General features: G+C 40.3%; 2 protein-coding genes and 1 pseudogene across 2 annotated transcripts; 2 read left to right on the plus strand and 1 right to left on the minus strand.

Annotated features, from left to right (window-relative positions):
• LOC149378894 (uncharacterized) lies at window positions 1–1,026 on the plus strand. The gene is made up of 2 exons (XM_089602577.1): window positions 1–814; window positions 922–1,026. Exons 1-2 carry the CDS (start codon window positions 100–102, stop codon window positions 948–950), a joined length of 744 nt encoding a protein of 247 aa, XP_089458703.1. The 5' UTR covers window positions 1–99; the 3' UTR covers window positions 951–1,026.
• An 8,093-nt stretch (window positions 1,027–9,119) lies between these two features.
• LOC149378895 (germin-like protein subfamily 3 member 2 pseudogene) lies at window positions 9,120–10,035 on the plus strand (annotated as a pseudogene).
• Window positions 10,036–10,078: 43 nt separating this feature from the next.
• On the minus strand, window positions 10,079–12,252 carry TBL36 (TRICHOME BIREFRINGENCE-LIKE 36). Its single transcript, XM_089602576.1, has 5 exons — window positions 11,744–12,252; window positions 11,476–11,647; window positions 11,106–11,287; window positions 10,882–11,040; window positions 10,079–10,515 (listed from the first exon to the last, which is right to left on the minus strand). The coding sequence occupies exons 1-5, from the start codon at window positions 12,040–12,042 to the stop codon at window positions 10,239–10,241; spliced, it is 1,089 nt and encodes a 362-aa protein (XP_089458702.1). The 5' UTR covers window positions 12,043–12,252; the 3' UTR covers window positions 10,079–10,238.
• Between the last annotated feature and the right edge of the window lie 4,338 nt (window positions 12,253–16,590).

Here is a 16,590-nt window from a genome sequence, read left to right on the forward strand (position 1 = left end):
ACTCCTGGAAATATTTCTGCCAACATCAATTCAATTCCTTTGCTGAATGGCTCCAACTTCAAATCATGGAAGGAGAACTTGTTGATTGTTCTCGGGGTCATGGATCTTGACCTGGCGATACGAACTGAAGCTCCTCCGGCACTTACGGACCAGAGTACCTCTGATGACAAGAGGGAGATGGAAAAGTGGGAGAGATCGAATCGCATGTGCATGATGATTATGAAGAAGGCCATTCCAGAAGCATTCAGGGGCACAATGTCCGATAGTATCAAAACCGCTATGGCGTTCCTTGCTGATATTGAGAAAAGGTTTGTCAAGAACGAAAAGTCTGAAATTGGTACGCTCTTGACAAGTCTGATTTCAATGAAGTATAAGGGTAAAGGCAATATCAGGGAGTACATACTAGAGATGTCTCATCTTGCTTCAAAGCTGAAAGCACTTAAGCTTGAACTCTCTGAGGACTTGCTAGTGCATCTAGTTCTGATATCTCTTCCAACACAATTTAGCCAGTTTAAGGTGAGCTACAATTGTCAGAAAGAGACTTGGTCTCTTAATGAGCTCATCTCATATTGTGTTCAGGAAGAGGAAAGGTTGCAGCAAGATAAGACAGAAAGTGCTCACCTAGCCTCAACCTCTAAGAGCGGGGACAAGGGAAAGAAAAGAAAGAAGGATAAGGAAGCTGCGAATACAGCACCTCAGAAGAAACATCAAAAGCAACCAGATAACCCTGAGGAGACTGGTTGCTTCTTCTGTCGAGCTGAAGGGCATGTAAAGAAGCATTGTGCTAATTATCACGCTTGGCGTGCTAAGAAAGGTATGCTTCTTAATTTGGTTTGTTCTGAGGTTAATTTAGCTTCGGTACCTAAGGACACCTGGTGGATGGATTCTGGTGCAACCACTCACATCAGTGTGTCTATGCAGGGTTGCCTCCATTGCCGAAAGCCAAATGATGCTGAAAGATACATCTATGTGGGCGATGGCAAGAAGGTTGAAGTTGAAGCAATTGGAAAATTTAGATTATTGTTAAAGACTGGATTTTATTTGGATCTTGATGAAACTTTTGTGGTACCGTCTTTTAGACGGAACTTGATTTCTGTTTCTTGTTTGGACAAATGTGGTTATTCTTGTTCATTTGAGAATGGAAAATTTAGTTTGTTTCACAGTTCAAATATGGTTGGTTCCGGTTCTTTATCAGGATACGATAATCTATATTCCGTTGAGATAAATGTTTCATTTAATGAATCCTTGCATTTAAGTACTCGAGGTGTAAAGAGAAAATTAACTAGCGAGAACTCGGGCGCGTTATGGCACAAACGATTAGGTCACATCTCTCAAAGGAGAATAGAGAGACTTGTGTCATGCGAAATTCTAGATCCCTTAGATTTCACGGATTTCAACATCTGTGTAAATTGCATAAAAGGAAAACAAACCAATAAAAGGAGATTTGAAGCCAACAGGACTTTGGACGTTTTAGAACTTATTCATACAGACATTTGTGGACCTTTTCCAACATCTGCTTGGAATGGTCAGCAGTATTTTATAACGTTCATAGACGATTTTTCAAGATATGGCTACATATATCTCATTCATGAAAAGTCACAGTCACTAGACGTGTTCAAGAAGTTCAAAGCTGAAGTTGAAAATCAACTCAGTAAAAGAATTAAAATCGTCAGATCTGATCGTGGTGGTGAGTACTACGGTAGATATGACGGTTCAGGTGAACAACGTCCAGGACCGTTTGCTAAATTCCTAGAGGAATGCGGTATCGTCCCACAGTACACTATGCCGGGTTCGCCCACTATGAACGGTGTTGCTGAAAGACGAAACAGAACGCTTAAAGACATGGTAAGAAGTATGATTTGTCATTCTACTTTACCTGAATCGCTCTGGGGAGAAGCATTAAAGACTGCAGCATATATCCTTAACAGGGTTCCGACTAAGGCAGCGAGCAAAACACCTTACGAACTTTGGACGGGCAAAAAGCCTAGTCTAAAACATATGCACGTTTGGGGATGTCCAGCTGAGGCAAGGCCTTATAAGCCTAATGAAAAGAAACTGGACTCAAAGACTGTGAGCTGCTATTTTGTTGGATACGCTGAGAGATCCCGGGGGTACAAGTTTTATGATCCCACAATTAGGTCAATTTTCGAGACAGGAAATGCTCAATTCTTTGAGGATGTCGAGTTTGCAGGGGGAGATACGGTAAGAAAATTTGTCTTGGAAGAGGAATATGTTAATATTCCCATAGGTGGTATTGACAATGATCATGACTTAACTCCTGACATTGTTCAAGACCCAATTCAAGACAATATTAGAGAGCCCCTTGCTCAACAAATTGTTCCAGAAGAACAAACTCTACCACCTCAAGAACATATGCCATTAAGAAGATCCACCAGAGAAAGAAGAAGTGCAATACCAGATGATTATGTTGTATTTCTTCAAGAACATGAGGATGACATTGGAGTGAACGAAGATGATCCTATCAACTTCCTTCAAGCCATGAAAAGTTCTGATTCTCAAATGTGGATCGATGCCATGAATGAAGAGATGAAATCTATGAAGGATAATGACGTTTGGGACCTTGTACCATTACCAGAAGGTGCGAAACCCATTGGTGGCAAATGGATATTTAAGACCAAAAGGGATTCGAAAGGTGATGTGGAAAGGTACAAAGCTCGTCTTGTTGCAAAAGGTTTCACACAAAAAGAAGGCATCGACTATAAAGAGACTTTCTCTCCGGTTTCCACGAAAGACTCTTTTAGAATTATAATGGCATTAGTGGCGCATTTTGATCTTGAGTTACATCAGATGGATGTGAAGACTGCGTTCCTTAATGGTGACATCGAGGAAACAATCTATATGGTGCAACCAGAAAATTATGTGTCCAAAGACGCAAATGATTTGGTCTGCAAACTTAAAAAATCCATCTATGGACTCAAACAAGCATCTCGACAATGGTATTTCAAATTTCACCAAGTGATTATTTCGTTCGGTTTTGAAATGAATTTGGTGGATGAATGTATATACCATAAGTTCTGTGGGAGTAAGTGTATTTTTCTGGTTTTATATGTTGATGACATTTTGCTTGCCAGCAACGATATAGGCTTATTGCACGAAACCAAGAGATTTCTAGCTAAGAATTTTGAGATAAAAGATCTTGGTGACGCCTCTTTTGTATTAGGAATCCAGATATCTCGAGATCGCTCTCGGAGGATTCTTGGATTATCACAAAAGAGCTATATCGAAAAGGTTCTAAAAAGATATGGCATGTAGGAATGTAAACCAGGTGATACTCCTGTGGCTAAGGGAGACAAATTCAGTCTCAATCAGTGCCCTAAGAATGATTTTGAAGAAAAGGAAATGCAGACGATTCCCTACGCTTCGGCAGTAGGAAGTCTAATGTATGCTCAGGTTTGTACGCGTCCGGATATTGCGTACATTACAGGGATGTTAGGCAGATATTTAAGCAACCCAGGGATGGACCATTGGAAAGCAGCTAAACGGGTCCTGCGGTACTTACAAAGAACAAAAGACTACATGCTCACATATCGGAGGTCAGATCAGATCGAGATCATCGGGTATACTGACTCTGATTTTGCTGGATGCCAAGACAGTATGAAATCTACATCAGGCTATATTTATTTGTTGGCTGGAGGTGCTATCTCCTGGAAGAGTGCTAAACAGTCTCTTATAGCATCTTCTACCATGGCAGCAGAATTTGTAGCTTGTTATGAGGCGTCCAATCAGGGGATATGGTTGCGGAATTTTGTCACTGGGCTGCGCATAATAGATGGTGTTGATAGACCACTCAAGTTATATTGTGACAACAAATCCGCTGTACAATACTCCAACAACAACAGGAGCTCCACGAAGTCGAAACACATCGACATCAAGTTCCTGGTTGTGAAAGAAAGAATTCAGAGTAGACAGTTGTCTATCGAGCACATCGGAACAAACTCCATGATTGCGGATCCGCTTACTAAGGGACTACCACCCAAAGTGTTTCACGAGCACACTGCTCATATGGGTGTTATTTCAGCTCAGGATATTCAGTTCTAGTGGGAGTTTGTTGTTTTGCTATTTTTAGTGCTTTTATGTTATAGACATATTTGGTTTATTTATGATTATTGAGGTTTTCTGCAGAAATTAAGTTTTGGTTTATTTAGACTCTGTTTTTTTTTTTCTAGTATATGGTTTGATCTCACTAAGGTTTAAGGAGGACCAAATGGAAATAGACATGTTGAGGTCACATAACATGAAATTTCCATACTACACATCCACTTCATGATCCATGTCGTTCAGTTGTATCGATATACGTGACCATTGATGGGTATAACTACGATAGATGTAGCGAATGCCGCTTTGATCCTATGTTGATATGGTTGATGGACCGGATTGGTTATGAGATACATTTTGGTAATGACAGTAAAGTTGAGCTCTTTCGGTTATTTTTGCGATACATAATTATAAGGTTAAACATATAGCCCAAGTGGGAGATTGTTGGATCTTTAAACCAATATGTTGGATCCTTAATCCAACGTTGGGCTTATATGTTAAATAATTATGTGTTGTGAACTGTCAATAAAGATGGCCCGTTAAAAGTGATCTAATTTGGTGTACGGTTATTGGGCTTTAATGTATCTAACAGGTTGTGGGCCTTTAATGTGTAGACTCATTATGGGCTTCTATTTCAGTGATGGGTTGAAATAGGAAGCCCACTAGGGTAACCTAGGGTTTCTCTATAAATACGGCTGGTCCCCAGGTCACACGGAACATTCTTGTCATTCCTGATATCCCGTCGTCAGAGTGAGCCAGAGAGAACTGAAGGGACTCTCAAAGAAATACGTGTTGATCTGGAAGACCAACCGTCATGGATTCATCAGGTACGCTTCCGCTTTTAGTTTATGATTCTCCAATGTTCAACATGATTCGGTCGTGGAATTAGGTGATGGATTTCACCCGTGATATTCGGATCTAACAGTTCCATCTCAAAACCAATTGGTAATGAGAGGAGTAGCTCATGACCTTTTATAAGCTCTTGTTAGTTCTCATTCACTTTCAATGTGAGATTCCTAACACGCCCCCTCAAGATGCGTTGGCTCATCTTGGGTCGAATCCCAACGATTGGATCATACCCGTTTGGGCTTAATGGGCTCTGATATCATGTGAAATTATTTCCATCTCAAAACCAATTGGTAATGAGACGAGTAATCCATGACTTTTATAAGCTCTTGTTAGTTCTCATTCACTTTCAATGTAAAATTCCTAACAGGTGGGACTGAAGAAGATAGTGAGAGGGACTTTTCAGGGCCTAACTTTCTACTTGACAATGGAAGGCACGGATGGAAAGTTTTACGAAGCCATCGTGGATTCCCCAGGTTATATGGTTGTAAAATGTTTAGGCATGCAACGTTTTATCCAAGTCTTCCCTAATCACGTATAATTTCGATGCGATTCACTCTACATTCTTGTTGAATTGGTGAGAAATAGAATTATGTAATTCCAGCTTCCTCTCTAATGGTTTGATACAATTAATTTGTTATCACTTAGCAAAAGAGTTATGCCCTCTAGGCGAATCTAAACTATAATCTAAAGCCTAAAAATTAATAACCAAAGAGGGACAAACACTTACGGCTCGTGAACAAGAACCATTCGAATATGACGTCTTAGAAAGTGCAAGTTTGAGAGGTTTCCAAGCTGAGAAGGAATTTGGCCGGTTAGAGAGGCGAAGGAGAGATCGAGGTACCTTAATTCGCGGAGATTGCCAATAAAGCTCGGGATGGAGTTTCCATCAAAATTAACGCCGCTTAGGTTCAAGTAATTCAAATGCTCCAACTGAACCAATGAAGGACTGACATAATTAACGGCTATATGAGCGAAATTGTCTGTGATAATGCTGCATCGAATGCCGATCCATTCACAGCAATCTCTCTTTGCTTCTTCTTCTCCCCAAGAAGAAAGAGCGTTGTTTTCCGTGAGCCCGTCTTTGAACTCTAGCATCGCCCGTCTCTCTGCTTCTTTGCACTTCACTTTAGACTCTCCAACGCTGGATCTTGACAAAAGGACTAGAAATATGATCATAATCTGGTGGGCTGATATGATCATTTTGACAGTTTTTTTTTTTGTTATCAGAACAAAGCAAAGTATAGCTCTTAGGAGTAAAGCTGGTCATATGGAACCCGGAAAATGGGGTCTCCTGGTCCCGTCCCATATTTTGCGGGAAATGGGACTCCCGGAACCGTAAAAAATGGTACCGGGAAATCCCGGAACTATTTTCCACGGTACCGGGAATTCCCGGTACCATATTTCGCGGTTCCGGGATTCCCATATTTATTTATTTTATTTTATTTTATTCATGAATACATTTAAAAATAAATAAAAATTCATATATTTTCAATTAAAAAATACAATTTTAAAAATATGGTACTAAATGGTGCTAAACGGGGATCCCAGTTCCGTCTCATTTCCCGGATGGTTCTGGGACAAAAGACCCGGTACCACATTTTCTAATATGGTTTTTTCCCATTTCCCATATGGTACCAAAAATACGGGAAACATGGTCTCGCGGGATCCCATATGGCCACCTTTACTTAGGAGTCGCTCCTCTGTGTGAATATAAAGGATTTGAGATGTATTAATTTCCTTTGCGTTCTGTTGCGAAATTCTCGCACACGCAAGTGCACGTAATCGCTCAAGTAGTAAAGTTCGTAAGTACGAGTCGATCCCACGATGACTAGGCTAAATTAAAGATTCAAATTTCACTAGCACAAAGAGAACTTAGGAAACTGTAGTTGAATAGAACACTAAATTTATAAACGAATAAATAAATAAATAAACAGAAAGAAATGGGTTGTATGAATAGCGAGAAGTAAAGACTATGGTTTCACGAGTTCATTCTACGGTTTGGATTCATGGACGTTACGCACTATCATTATCATTCACACTTTGCTAATCACGCTAACATTGATCGTGTCACTAAACCTCTCTCAAGCATCTAGCAACCTAAGCCTATGCTCACGTTTTATCTTTCGATCTCAACTAATAAAAACAAGGCAAGCAATGAATACAGAAGCGTACCACGATTCTATAACAACCTATCTATATCTAGCATATGAATGTATTATAGTAATTCAAATCAAGACGAAATCAACCTAATCTCTTTCAAGCATAAAATTGAAATACGAATCATGCACAAGGTAGCTACTCTTATACAAGCATTAAATTCGGACTTGAATTAAACAAAGCGGCAAGAACGATAACAATTCTACACTATCATAATATGGAATCCATAACCGTTTCACAATCTCGCTACGCCATAGCCCTTAGGTGGTTTAGTTCATGATGATGAGAGGAAGAAAGATGGAAGAAGAAGATGAACAATTCAAAAACAAATAAACCAACGACATGATTTTCATTAATAAAAACTGGAGTTCAAGAGATTAAAGGAAGGGAATTGGAACTGTGAAAATCACGATGAACGAAATCAATGAAGACGGCGCTTTAATCTCTGTCTCTCCAAAAAAAACTCTGAGTAGCAAAACAACCTAAGCAAACAATAAAATAAACAAAAGATGTCTTTCTAGGTTACCAAAGTAGGATTTATAAGTTTCTAGCCTATTTTCGGAGTCATCTGGGCCACTTAATGAGATCCAATGGCCCAGGTTTAATAAAAAACGCGTGATCAGTTTCCCAAATCGCATCCATCGCGCCGCCACGGTCAAGTGTCGTGGTCTATCGCGGCGCTCTAAGTATTCGTCGCGCCGCGCTCCTGAACAGGAATGACCGCCATCTGTTACGGGTTTTTCTGGCGCCGCGCTGGTATCACATGGCGCCGCTCTGATTATTGCCGCGCCGCGATTGGTCAATGTCCAGCGTTGACTTTCTTCATAAACCTCAATTTTGCTCCGTTTCGACTCCCGACTGCTCCGAAAATGACTTCTTAAGCTTCTCTGCTCCTTTGTACTTGTAAATCATAAAAAACATACTAGAAACTATCAAAGACACTTGAGAACTCGCTCGTTTTAAGCTGAGGGATATGAGTTTTACGCGTGATTAACGCACCTATCACGTTCATATGCATTAAACAGCGTGGTTGCAAGGTTACCATAATTGTAGGTTACCATAATTGTCATGCAAATCTTGAGTATTCAAGACACGTCAAACGTAGACTCCCAAATGATCTTCTAACTCGAAGGTGGTGAGAAGGGAATGTTTCTGATGAATTCTTCAGTACATGACAGCTCAATTAAAAATCATTTAAAAACAAAATTAAGATGGTCAAAACTCAAAAGTTGAATAGTCATACAATAAAAATCATACAAGGAATGTAAACATAAAGATTCGCATATTTTTATCGAAATTTCTATCCGGTTACCCACTTTTTGCATCGCCACTCTGTTTCCGACTATTTGATATTTGTGCTTAGCAGTTCCCATTGCTAAGAAAATTGATAACAATGAGAAAATTGAGTAATACTTAAGAAGAAGAGTTCTTGTTATAAAAAATAAAAACTGTAAACACGTTTTAAAAAGATGACGGGTTTGACTAGATCTTTTAAACCAGCAATAATTTAGCTCATATTCTAATTGAACTTCTTAAAATAGTCTGCACGTAACAATTAAAACAAGATGTCTTACTATTTTATTTAACAAGTCGTCGAGTATGACCAAAAACTTTGGATTTACACATAGGCTTGCTAGTATTATCATACATGGAAAAATGGGAAATACACATCAACTTACCAAATGGTCCACCCAAGAATAATAATTATTATGTTCCTAGCAAAAAAGAATAATTATTATTGCATTCTGAAAATCCCACCCATCATGTGCTTGCTTGGGTTTCAGTCTTTAAAATAAAAACGTCCATGTAAAAATACGTGTATTGCAATACGTGTACTGCAATGATTAACACTCTCTGGTATATAAAATTCTACAACTACCTCTCCACTAAAACCTGGAAGCCAAAAAACAAAACAAATTAGAGACAAAGCCTGGCTGGTCTATACCTTTTTGGTGAAGTTTGTCATTTTTGGGACCAAACCAACCAACCCTTTCCCTTATTTCCCAAGCAAAGAAAATCATAATGAAAAGACTGTCTTGACACAATAAATACAATCTCTTCTCTCAAACACTACTTCAAAGAGTTTAAAAAAAAGAAGAAGAACAATGTATCCCAAACTAGCGCTAGTGCTGATTTGCCATGCCGTGTTTCTCAACACCAACAACCGTGTCACATTGGCCTCTGATCCGGACCCAGTCCAAGACTTTTGCATAGCCGAGTCCGAGACCGGCTGCAAAAACTCCTCATCCGCGACCGTGGAGGATTTCGTGTACTCGGGCATAAAGTCAACCCCGGAGAAATTCGGGCCAACCGGCCTAGCCGCGGTGCCGGTCAACTCAAAAGTGTTCCAGGGCCTCAACACGCTGGGGATGTCGTTCGTGAGGGCTGACTTTGAGGTCGGAGGGGTCAACGTGCCCCACTACCACCCGAGGGCCGCTGAGGTGGCGTTCGTGCTGGAAGGGAGGGTCTACTCGGGATTCGTCGACAGCGACAACAAGATCTTCGCGAGAGTGATCGAGAAAGGCGAGGTCATGGTGTTCCCCAAAGGGATGGTTCACTTTCAGATGAACGTCGGAGACACTCCCGCCACTATACTCGGCAGCTTCAACAGCCAAAACCCGGGACTCATGAAGATTCCCAATGCCGTTTTCGGATCCGGGATCGAGGATAAGCTACTCGAGAAGGCTTTCGGCTTGAGTTCTAAGGAGCTCTCTAAGCTCAAGAAGAAGTTATCTTCTTGAGAGTTTTTGTGTCCTTAATTTGTATCTTGTTCACGGCCCATGTTCAAGTTTCACGTCTGAAAATGGAGGCCCCTTGTAGTTTAGCCTGTTTACACGAGCCAGATCCGATTGTATTTTTTTACGACCTGTCAGTGGATTTAATCTATTGTTCTTCTTATAAACCTGTTTAGAAAGAGAAACTGTGGTTCAAACTCATCACAAGCAATCATGGTTTACTTTGCCTATGAGGTCACATCATATTCTTATACGGTGAAGGAAAAGAAAAAGAATCAACTTTGGACCCACCTTTTTTTTTCTTCATTTCTTTTCTTAGGAATTGGAAATTAGGCCAAGAAGAATCTTGTGACCATCAACCATCTCCGATACGGATAAAAAGAAAACCAACAAATATTTAACGGATAACATAACCAAAGCGACTCTCGTACAAAAATACATTCAGAGGAGGGCATTGAGCAGGTTGTTCCAAGTATCGGGCACACCGGGGAGGCACCAGTGGCTGCAGTCGGAGGAGAGGGTTTTGTTGCGCTGCGGTCGGTAGAGGGAAGGGTGAGCGTCTCTCCTGAAGGCGGAGATGGTGGTGATGTCCTGCAGATACACCGGGAACATCATCTTCCTCAGCGTTTCCCGCAGCACCACCAACTCCTCCGGGGCATGCTCGTGACTGAAACCCCCCAACGGCCTCTTCTGCTTGTAGCATTTCCAACCGTTTTCCCTGTGCCAAACACTCTCATTTCGTAACTACGCTAATCTATTGATTTTGTAGCATTGACTCATTCTCAAAACAATATCTTATTAGTCGTATTTGTCAACTTCAATAACTTGTTAGTTGTATATAAATAAGACTAATTATATATCACCATAGAATATTATATTCCAAATCATTTTGGATTGTTAGGGTAATTGAACTTTTTGAAATTATAAACAATTTATTCAAGTTTGTAGATACGTTTTAAGTGTTGTATTTCGTTAAAAATTTATACTTTTTTTATTTTTATTTTATGACGATAATTTGAGGACCAAAATTTGACACGAGGTGACGGCAGTTGGGTTTTCTGAAGCCCGTTTGAAGTTTGTGCACCTGTTGTGCCTAGGCGACATGCTCCGGAAGAAGACTCGGGTTTTTCGGGGGTCGAGGTTGAGATCGACCCATTTGGCCCACGTGGCTAGGCCCTTCTCGTAGGCAACCATTGGGTTCATGCTTGAGTACACAGCTTGTCCTTCCATGAAATAGTCCCACCTGCATAACAAATAGTCATTTCGATTGACAAGTTATACAAGTGATTTCAATAGAAATGATCGTACGAGCTCCACTTGTTGGAGTGAGTCCACCAATGAGCAGAGTCGAACACCAGAAAATCAACTCCTCTCCAGTACTTCCCGTTCTCTTCAATGGAGTCCAAATGCAAAACTCTCTTGTTTTGAGCTCCTTTCTTCAGCTCCACCAGCAGCGGAGCCCACATGAACTCGATCGTCGTCTCAAAATCCTGGAATAGAGAGTTTTTAGGAGTTCGAGTTTGTCATAACTCATTACCTTGTTTTATCAAGTACATTCATACTTACGTCAGCTCAACAAGATTATGCCTCTTAGGATTTTTTTTGACCGTGTGTCTACGGCTAATAACATGTTTTTGTCGTAGAAATTCATCGACAATGAGAGGAAACTTTATGTTACCATGGCATGGAAGGCCATTGTAGGACCTTCATAGACGACCTTCTTTCTTCCGGTGGGAACAACCCCTTGTACGAGGCAGACCAGAGATTCCCATTGGTTTCTCATAATGGAATCTCCCACCAACATGATTCTCTTCTTCCTCATTTTCCCAAGAAACTTCAGAGCGTTAAACCTATGGCATACGTACACTATAACTTAACTCAAAACTCTCAACAATATACAAGTTCGATTAAGGCCAGTGAGTAAATTGCGTTATGACAATAATGACCTTGGAACAGAGCAGGAGTTTGGCTTCCAGCGCCACTTCTGGTAGTCTGAGTCAGGCCTTCCGTTCTTCTGACACGTCACGGCGGCGCTGAGGTACGGACATGTTGAGTCGTAGAGAGGATATGACTCGTCGAACACCCATTTCCCCGAAGACAAATCGCACCTCCTATCTCCACTTTGGACCATCACGACCTCGTCTTCTTCGTCGCCGGCGAACTCCGACGATGGAGTCACGCCGTGAACGAGACACACAAAGAGGCCAAGACATAGCCAGATACGAAGGAGCTTTTGTTCACCCATTGTTATACTTAATCCGATCGAGGATATCTTCTATCGTCTCCTGTTTTTAAGTGGGAAATTTCGTGATAAAAAGGTAATCAGTCAAGGCATGCATTGCGGTGGAATGTGGGCCATATTTCTTTTCTTCTTCTTCTTCCTTTTTTGTGTTTGCTTTGTATTTTCACTCATTGCCATTGTTTCAGAGTATTGATGCGTTTGTTTGGTATAGCTTTTTCATCATGGTGTCACATTCCTTGCTTTGTTGCAGAGAGAGATAGAGAGACTGTTGTTTCGGGTTAAAAGTTGAAATACATTCATTTCTCTTTTTTTTAACCGCCGTGACTTGCGGGTCATTGTAATAGATTTTTCTTTTCAAATGTCAATAAAGGTTTCATCAGGGTCTTTATAAAAGTATGTTGATGGCATTATTATTATAGTAAAAGCATTTATATCCAAATAGTTACTTAAGCGTCATTGAGATTGAATAACTCGAATATGAGCACTGTATTTGAGAAAATCTTTCTTGATCTTGACATAAACGTAAAACAAATCAAAGAAAATGGATTAAAAAGACCATAAACCGCAGCAAATAATTAGCTGAATTAGAAATGGTTCATAATATCAACAACCAGTTGGGATGAGCTAATTAAATCATCAAATTAAGTATTGATCTTCCATACATTTTACCTGACTGTTAACTCTTTCAAATAAAGAGTTTGTACAAAAAAAATAACAATTAATAATTTCAATAGCATAGTTATCTTTTCTCATAAAATCTTTCATATCTTAATAGAAAAAGAAGAATAAGTCCGAGGTGGCCAAACAAGGCCTTGAATGATGAACAAGACTTCGTTTGCAAACGGGCGGGAATCCCAAAAACAAGACTTGCGCTTGCATAGGGTACAAACCTGAGAGCTCTGTAAACGTCACCATCGACCATGCGTGAGGCTAATATTTTCCTCCGACACTTCTTTTCAGTTTCACTTTTAACATGTTCCGATTTCGCAATAAGCATAATATATCGCTAAAATCGGAAAGCATGTTGAAAGCGAAATCGTAAGAAATGAAATTCGTGATGTCGCACCAAAACAATTTTGCCTATTCCTCCCGTTCCCAAAAAAAAAAAAAAAAAAAAAAAAGGTCACATGTAATGTAACCAATCTTCCATGCTCGCTGGAATCTCTCAAAGAACACCAAAGATAGCCTCAGCTCCGCCATGAAATTTGCGACGGACTGTCAGCAACTTTTACCATACATCTGGCTAGACAGAACAAAAACTTGGAAGCGAGAAATATGGCACATTGGAAATGGCTGATTTGTCTGGACAACACAACGATAATCTCTTTTTTTTTAGACAACAAGAACTTTATTTCTCCTTAGTTTTTATTATTTGAATCCACGGAATTTGGGAAGACTTATATAGAACAAGAATATAAGTACGTAGAGTATGAAATAAGTTATGAGCGATCATGATATCTTTATCATTAATAATGTATTTCAATATGTCATCAATGTCTAAATAAAAGGTATTAAATTTACAGAAAGACGTTGTCAGGCAGAGTAACGTTTTGTGATCTCTAATCTATCGCTCGACGAAGGAAACCATTATATGTCTGATTTGTTTCTTAAAAAAAAAGTAATATATGTCTAATTGAATATTCGTTTAAAAAAATAAATGGATGATAAGCCTATTAAATTATGAGATTTGGAATCATTAAAATATTTGGAAAAATATAAAAAAGTGATTACGAAAATATTTAGAAAATGAAGAGTCCGTGCTCTAAAACATTGGGGGAATTCGTTTGCAGCAGATTTGTTGTTTCTTCACCTTTGTTCGACTTCGTCTGTGCGGGTTCATCGTATTCTTTTTCTTTCATTTCAAAGTGACTAAACTTTTGTACCTGCATAACTCCTAACACTTTCTCTTAGATCTCTTATAACTAATTAAGCATCCGGGTCGGTGCAGATATTTTGTTAGAATTTAGAACTTATATTATTCAAAACGTTATGCTTTTATTTGGAAAATTATTTGTCATTTGTGTTAATGTTAAAATTATGAACAGATAAGAAGAAGTAGATGCAAAATTGTTTGATGTTTGATCCTTACATCAGATGCTGCAAAGTACTACGAGAAAAAAGAGATCATTCTACAGTAGAAAAGATCCAGGATAAGTGGAATACTAAAAGATCAAGAATTAGTGGCTATAAATTTATATGAGAATAAAAGAAAGAGAGAATCGGAAATGAGAGAGAGAGTGTTCCGATACTTTAAATATTTCTTATATTGATATGAACTTGTATCACCTATTTATACATATGGTGGATACATGAGTGTAATAAAGACTTGTAATAAATATGCCTAGAAAATAGAGAATAATAATATACACAGAGAATAATACATAGAAAAAGAATGACAAATAAATGCAACATTTTTCCATATGAGATGAGTTCCAAGAAGTGCGGGTTTCCGAGGCACGCTTGTCAGAAGGAAATGCGAAGTAACGAGGTGAAGCTTGGCTTAGGCGAGGTGACGAAGTAACAAGGAGAGGGCGAACTGACGAGCTAGATTTCAACACTCCCCCTCAAGCTTGACTGTATATGTTGAGGAGATCAAGCTTGCTACATAGCTCGGAGAATGTCGCTCGAGGAAGGGCTTTGGTGAGAATGACGGCGAGCTGATGACCTGACGGAATGTATTCCATATCGATAATTTTTTCTTCAATCTTTTCACTGATGAAGTATCGATCGATCTCAATATGTTTCGTTCTGTCATGGTGGACTGGATTTTTAGCTATGCTGAGAGCGGCTTGATTATCACAAAAAATCTTGATTGTACCTTCGATGACGATCTTGAGGCCTCGAGAACTCTCTTCAGCCAAATGCATTCACATACTCCGCTTGCTAAAGACCTGAGCTCGGGTTCAGCACTACTTCTTGAGACAACAGACTGTTTCTTGCTTCTCCATGTGACAAGATTTCCCTAGACATATGTGCACATGCCTGATGTTGATCGTCTGTCTGGAACATATCCGACCCAGTCCGCATCTTTGAATACTTCGACACCACGACTTCGTCTTTTCTTGAAGGAGAGACCAGTCCCTGGGGCAGCTTTGAGATATTGGAGAATCCTCATAACTGCGTCCATGTGCCCTTTCGAAGGATTACTCATGAATCGACTTACCATACTCACTACGAATCCAATATATGGTCTCGTGTGAGTGAGGTAGATGAGTTTTCCTACGAGTTGCTGAAATCTTTCTTTGTCGGTGGCGACCTCGGTGGTGCGAGCTAGAAGTTTCACATTGGCATCCATCGGAGTGTCAACTGGTTTACAGCCAACCATGCCAGTTTCTTTGAGGAGATTCAAAGTGTACTTGCGCTGGGAAACAGAGATGCCCTTTTCAGATCGAGCTACCTCCATGCCGATGAAGTATATCGTAGGCTGTCGAGGTCCTTGACTTCGAACTCGAATGACAAAGTTTGTTTCAGTCTCCTGATCTCTTCTAGATCGTCTCCGGTGATGACTATGTCATTCACATACACACTAAGGATTGTGTGCTTGCCTTGTGTTGAGATCTTTGAGAAGAGTGTCGGATCTGCTTGACTCTACTCGTAGTCGCAACGTTTGAGCACATTGGTGAATTTTCTGAACCATGCTCGAGGGGACTGTTTTAGTCCATATAGAGACTTTTTGAGTTTGCAGACTTTGTTGGCACCTTGATCATTGTCGAATCCTGGTGGGAGTTACATGTAGACTTCCTCTTCCAGTTTGCCATTTAGAAAAGCATTCTTCACATCGAGCTGAATGATAGGCCAATCTAAGTTGGCTGCTAGTGAAATAAGGATCCTGATAGTATTGAACTTCGCGACTGGAGTGAACGTCCCTTGATAGTCGATGCCATATGCCTAAGTGTACCCTTTTGCGACAAAGCGAGCTTTGAATCTCTCCACGGTGCCATCTGGGTTGTGTTTGATGGTGAAGAGCCATCTACATCCAACAGTTCACTTGCCTGGTGGCAGCTCGACGATATCCCACGTATTATTTTGTTCGAGGGCTTGGATCTCGGCATGACTAGCATCTCGCCACTCTGGAATCTGAAGGACTTCCTCGATGGATTGTGGCACTTTTCCTTCATCTAACTTCGCCACATAGGCTTGGTAGCCCGTAGATAGGTTCCCATAGTACACGTAATCCTCCATCCTGTATTGACCACACGACCGAGCAGGTTTTCTCAATGCAATAGGTAAGTCCGGAGTTGAGGTGTTACCTTGTTCAGTAGTGTCGCGGTTCAGGTTCGGAGAGACATCCTATTCGCGAGCTTGTACCGGACTCTGTGTGATGTTAAGTTCGAAATGAGAAGGTCCAGATGTTTGCGAGCTGGGAGTCAGAGGCGAGCTGGGCGAGGTGATCGTGTTTTGGACATGTGAGGTCGGACTTGGAGGTGAGGTGATCGTGTTTTGGATAGGTGAGATCGGACTTGGAGGCGAGATGATCGTGTTTTGGATATGTGAGATCGGACTTAAGGGCGAACTGGATGGACTAAGAGGCGAGGAGAATTCTGGGTTTAT

Source organism: Urtica dioica, chromosome 12 (assembly GCF_054948205.1).
Source record: "Urtica dioica subsp. dioica isolate 48M chromosome 12, U.dioica_male_clone48M_v1_H2, whole genome shotgun sequence".
In the NCBI taxonomy this organism is placed as follows: domain Eukaryota; kingdom Viridiplantae; phylum Streptophyta; class Magnoliopsida; order Rosales; family Urticaceae; genus Urtica; species Urtica dioica.

Coding starts and splice junctions, on each gene's coding strand:
- TBL36 (XM_089602576.1), bottom strand. CDS start 12,042: ATGGGTGAACAAAAGCTCCTTCGTATCTGGCTATGTCTTGGCCTCTTT. Junction 11,041..11,105: donor CACTCCAACAAGTGGAGCTC/GTACGATCATTT, acceptor TTTGTTATGCAG/GTGGGACTATTTCATGGAAG. Junction 10,516..10,881: donor ATGTCGCCTAGGCACAACAG/GTGCACAAACTT, acceptor TGTTTGGCACAG/GGAAAACGGTTGGAAATGCT.
- LOC149378894 (XM_089602577.1), top strand. CDS start 100: ATGGATCTTGACCTGGCGATACGAACTGAAGCTCCTCCGGCACTTACG. Junction 815..921: donor CGCTTGGCGTGCTAAGAAAG/GTATGCTTCTTA, acceptor GTGTCTATGCAG/GGTTGCCTCCATTGCCGAAA.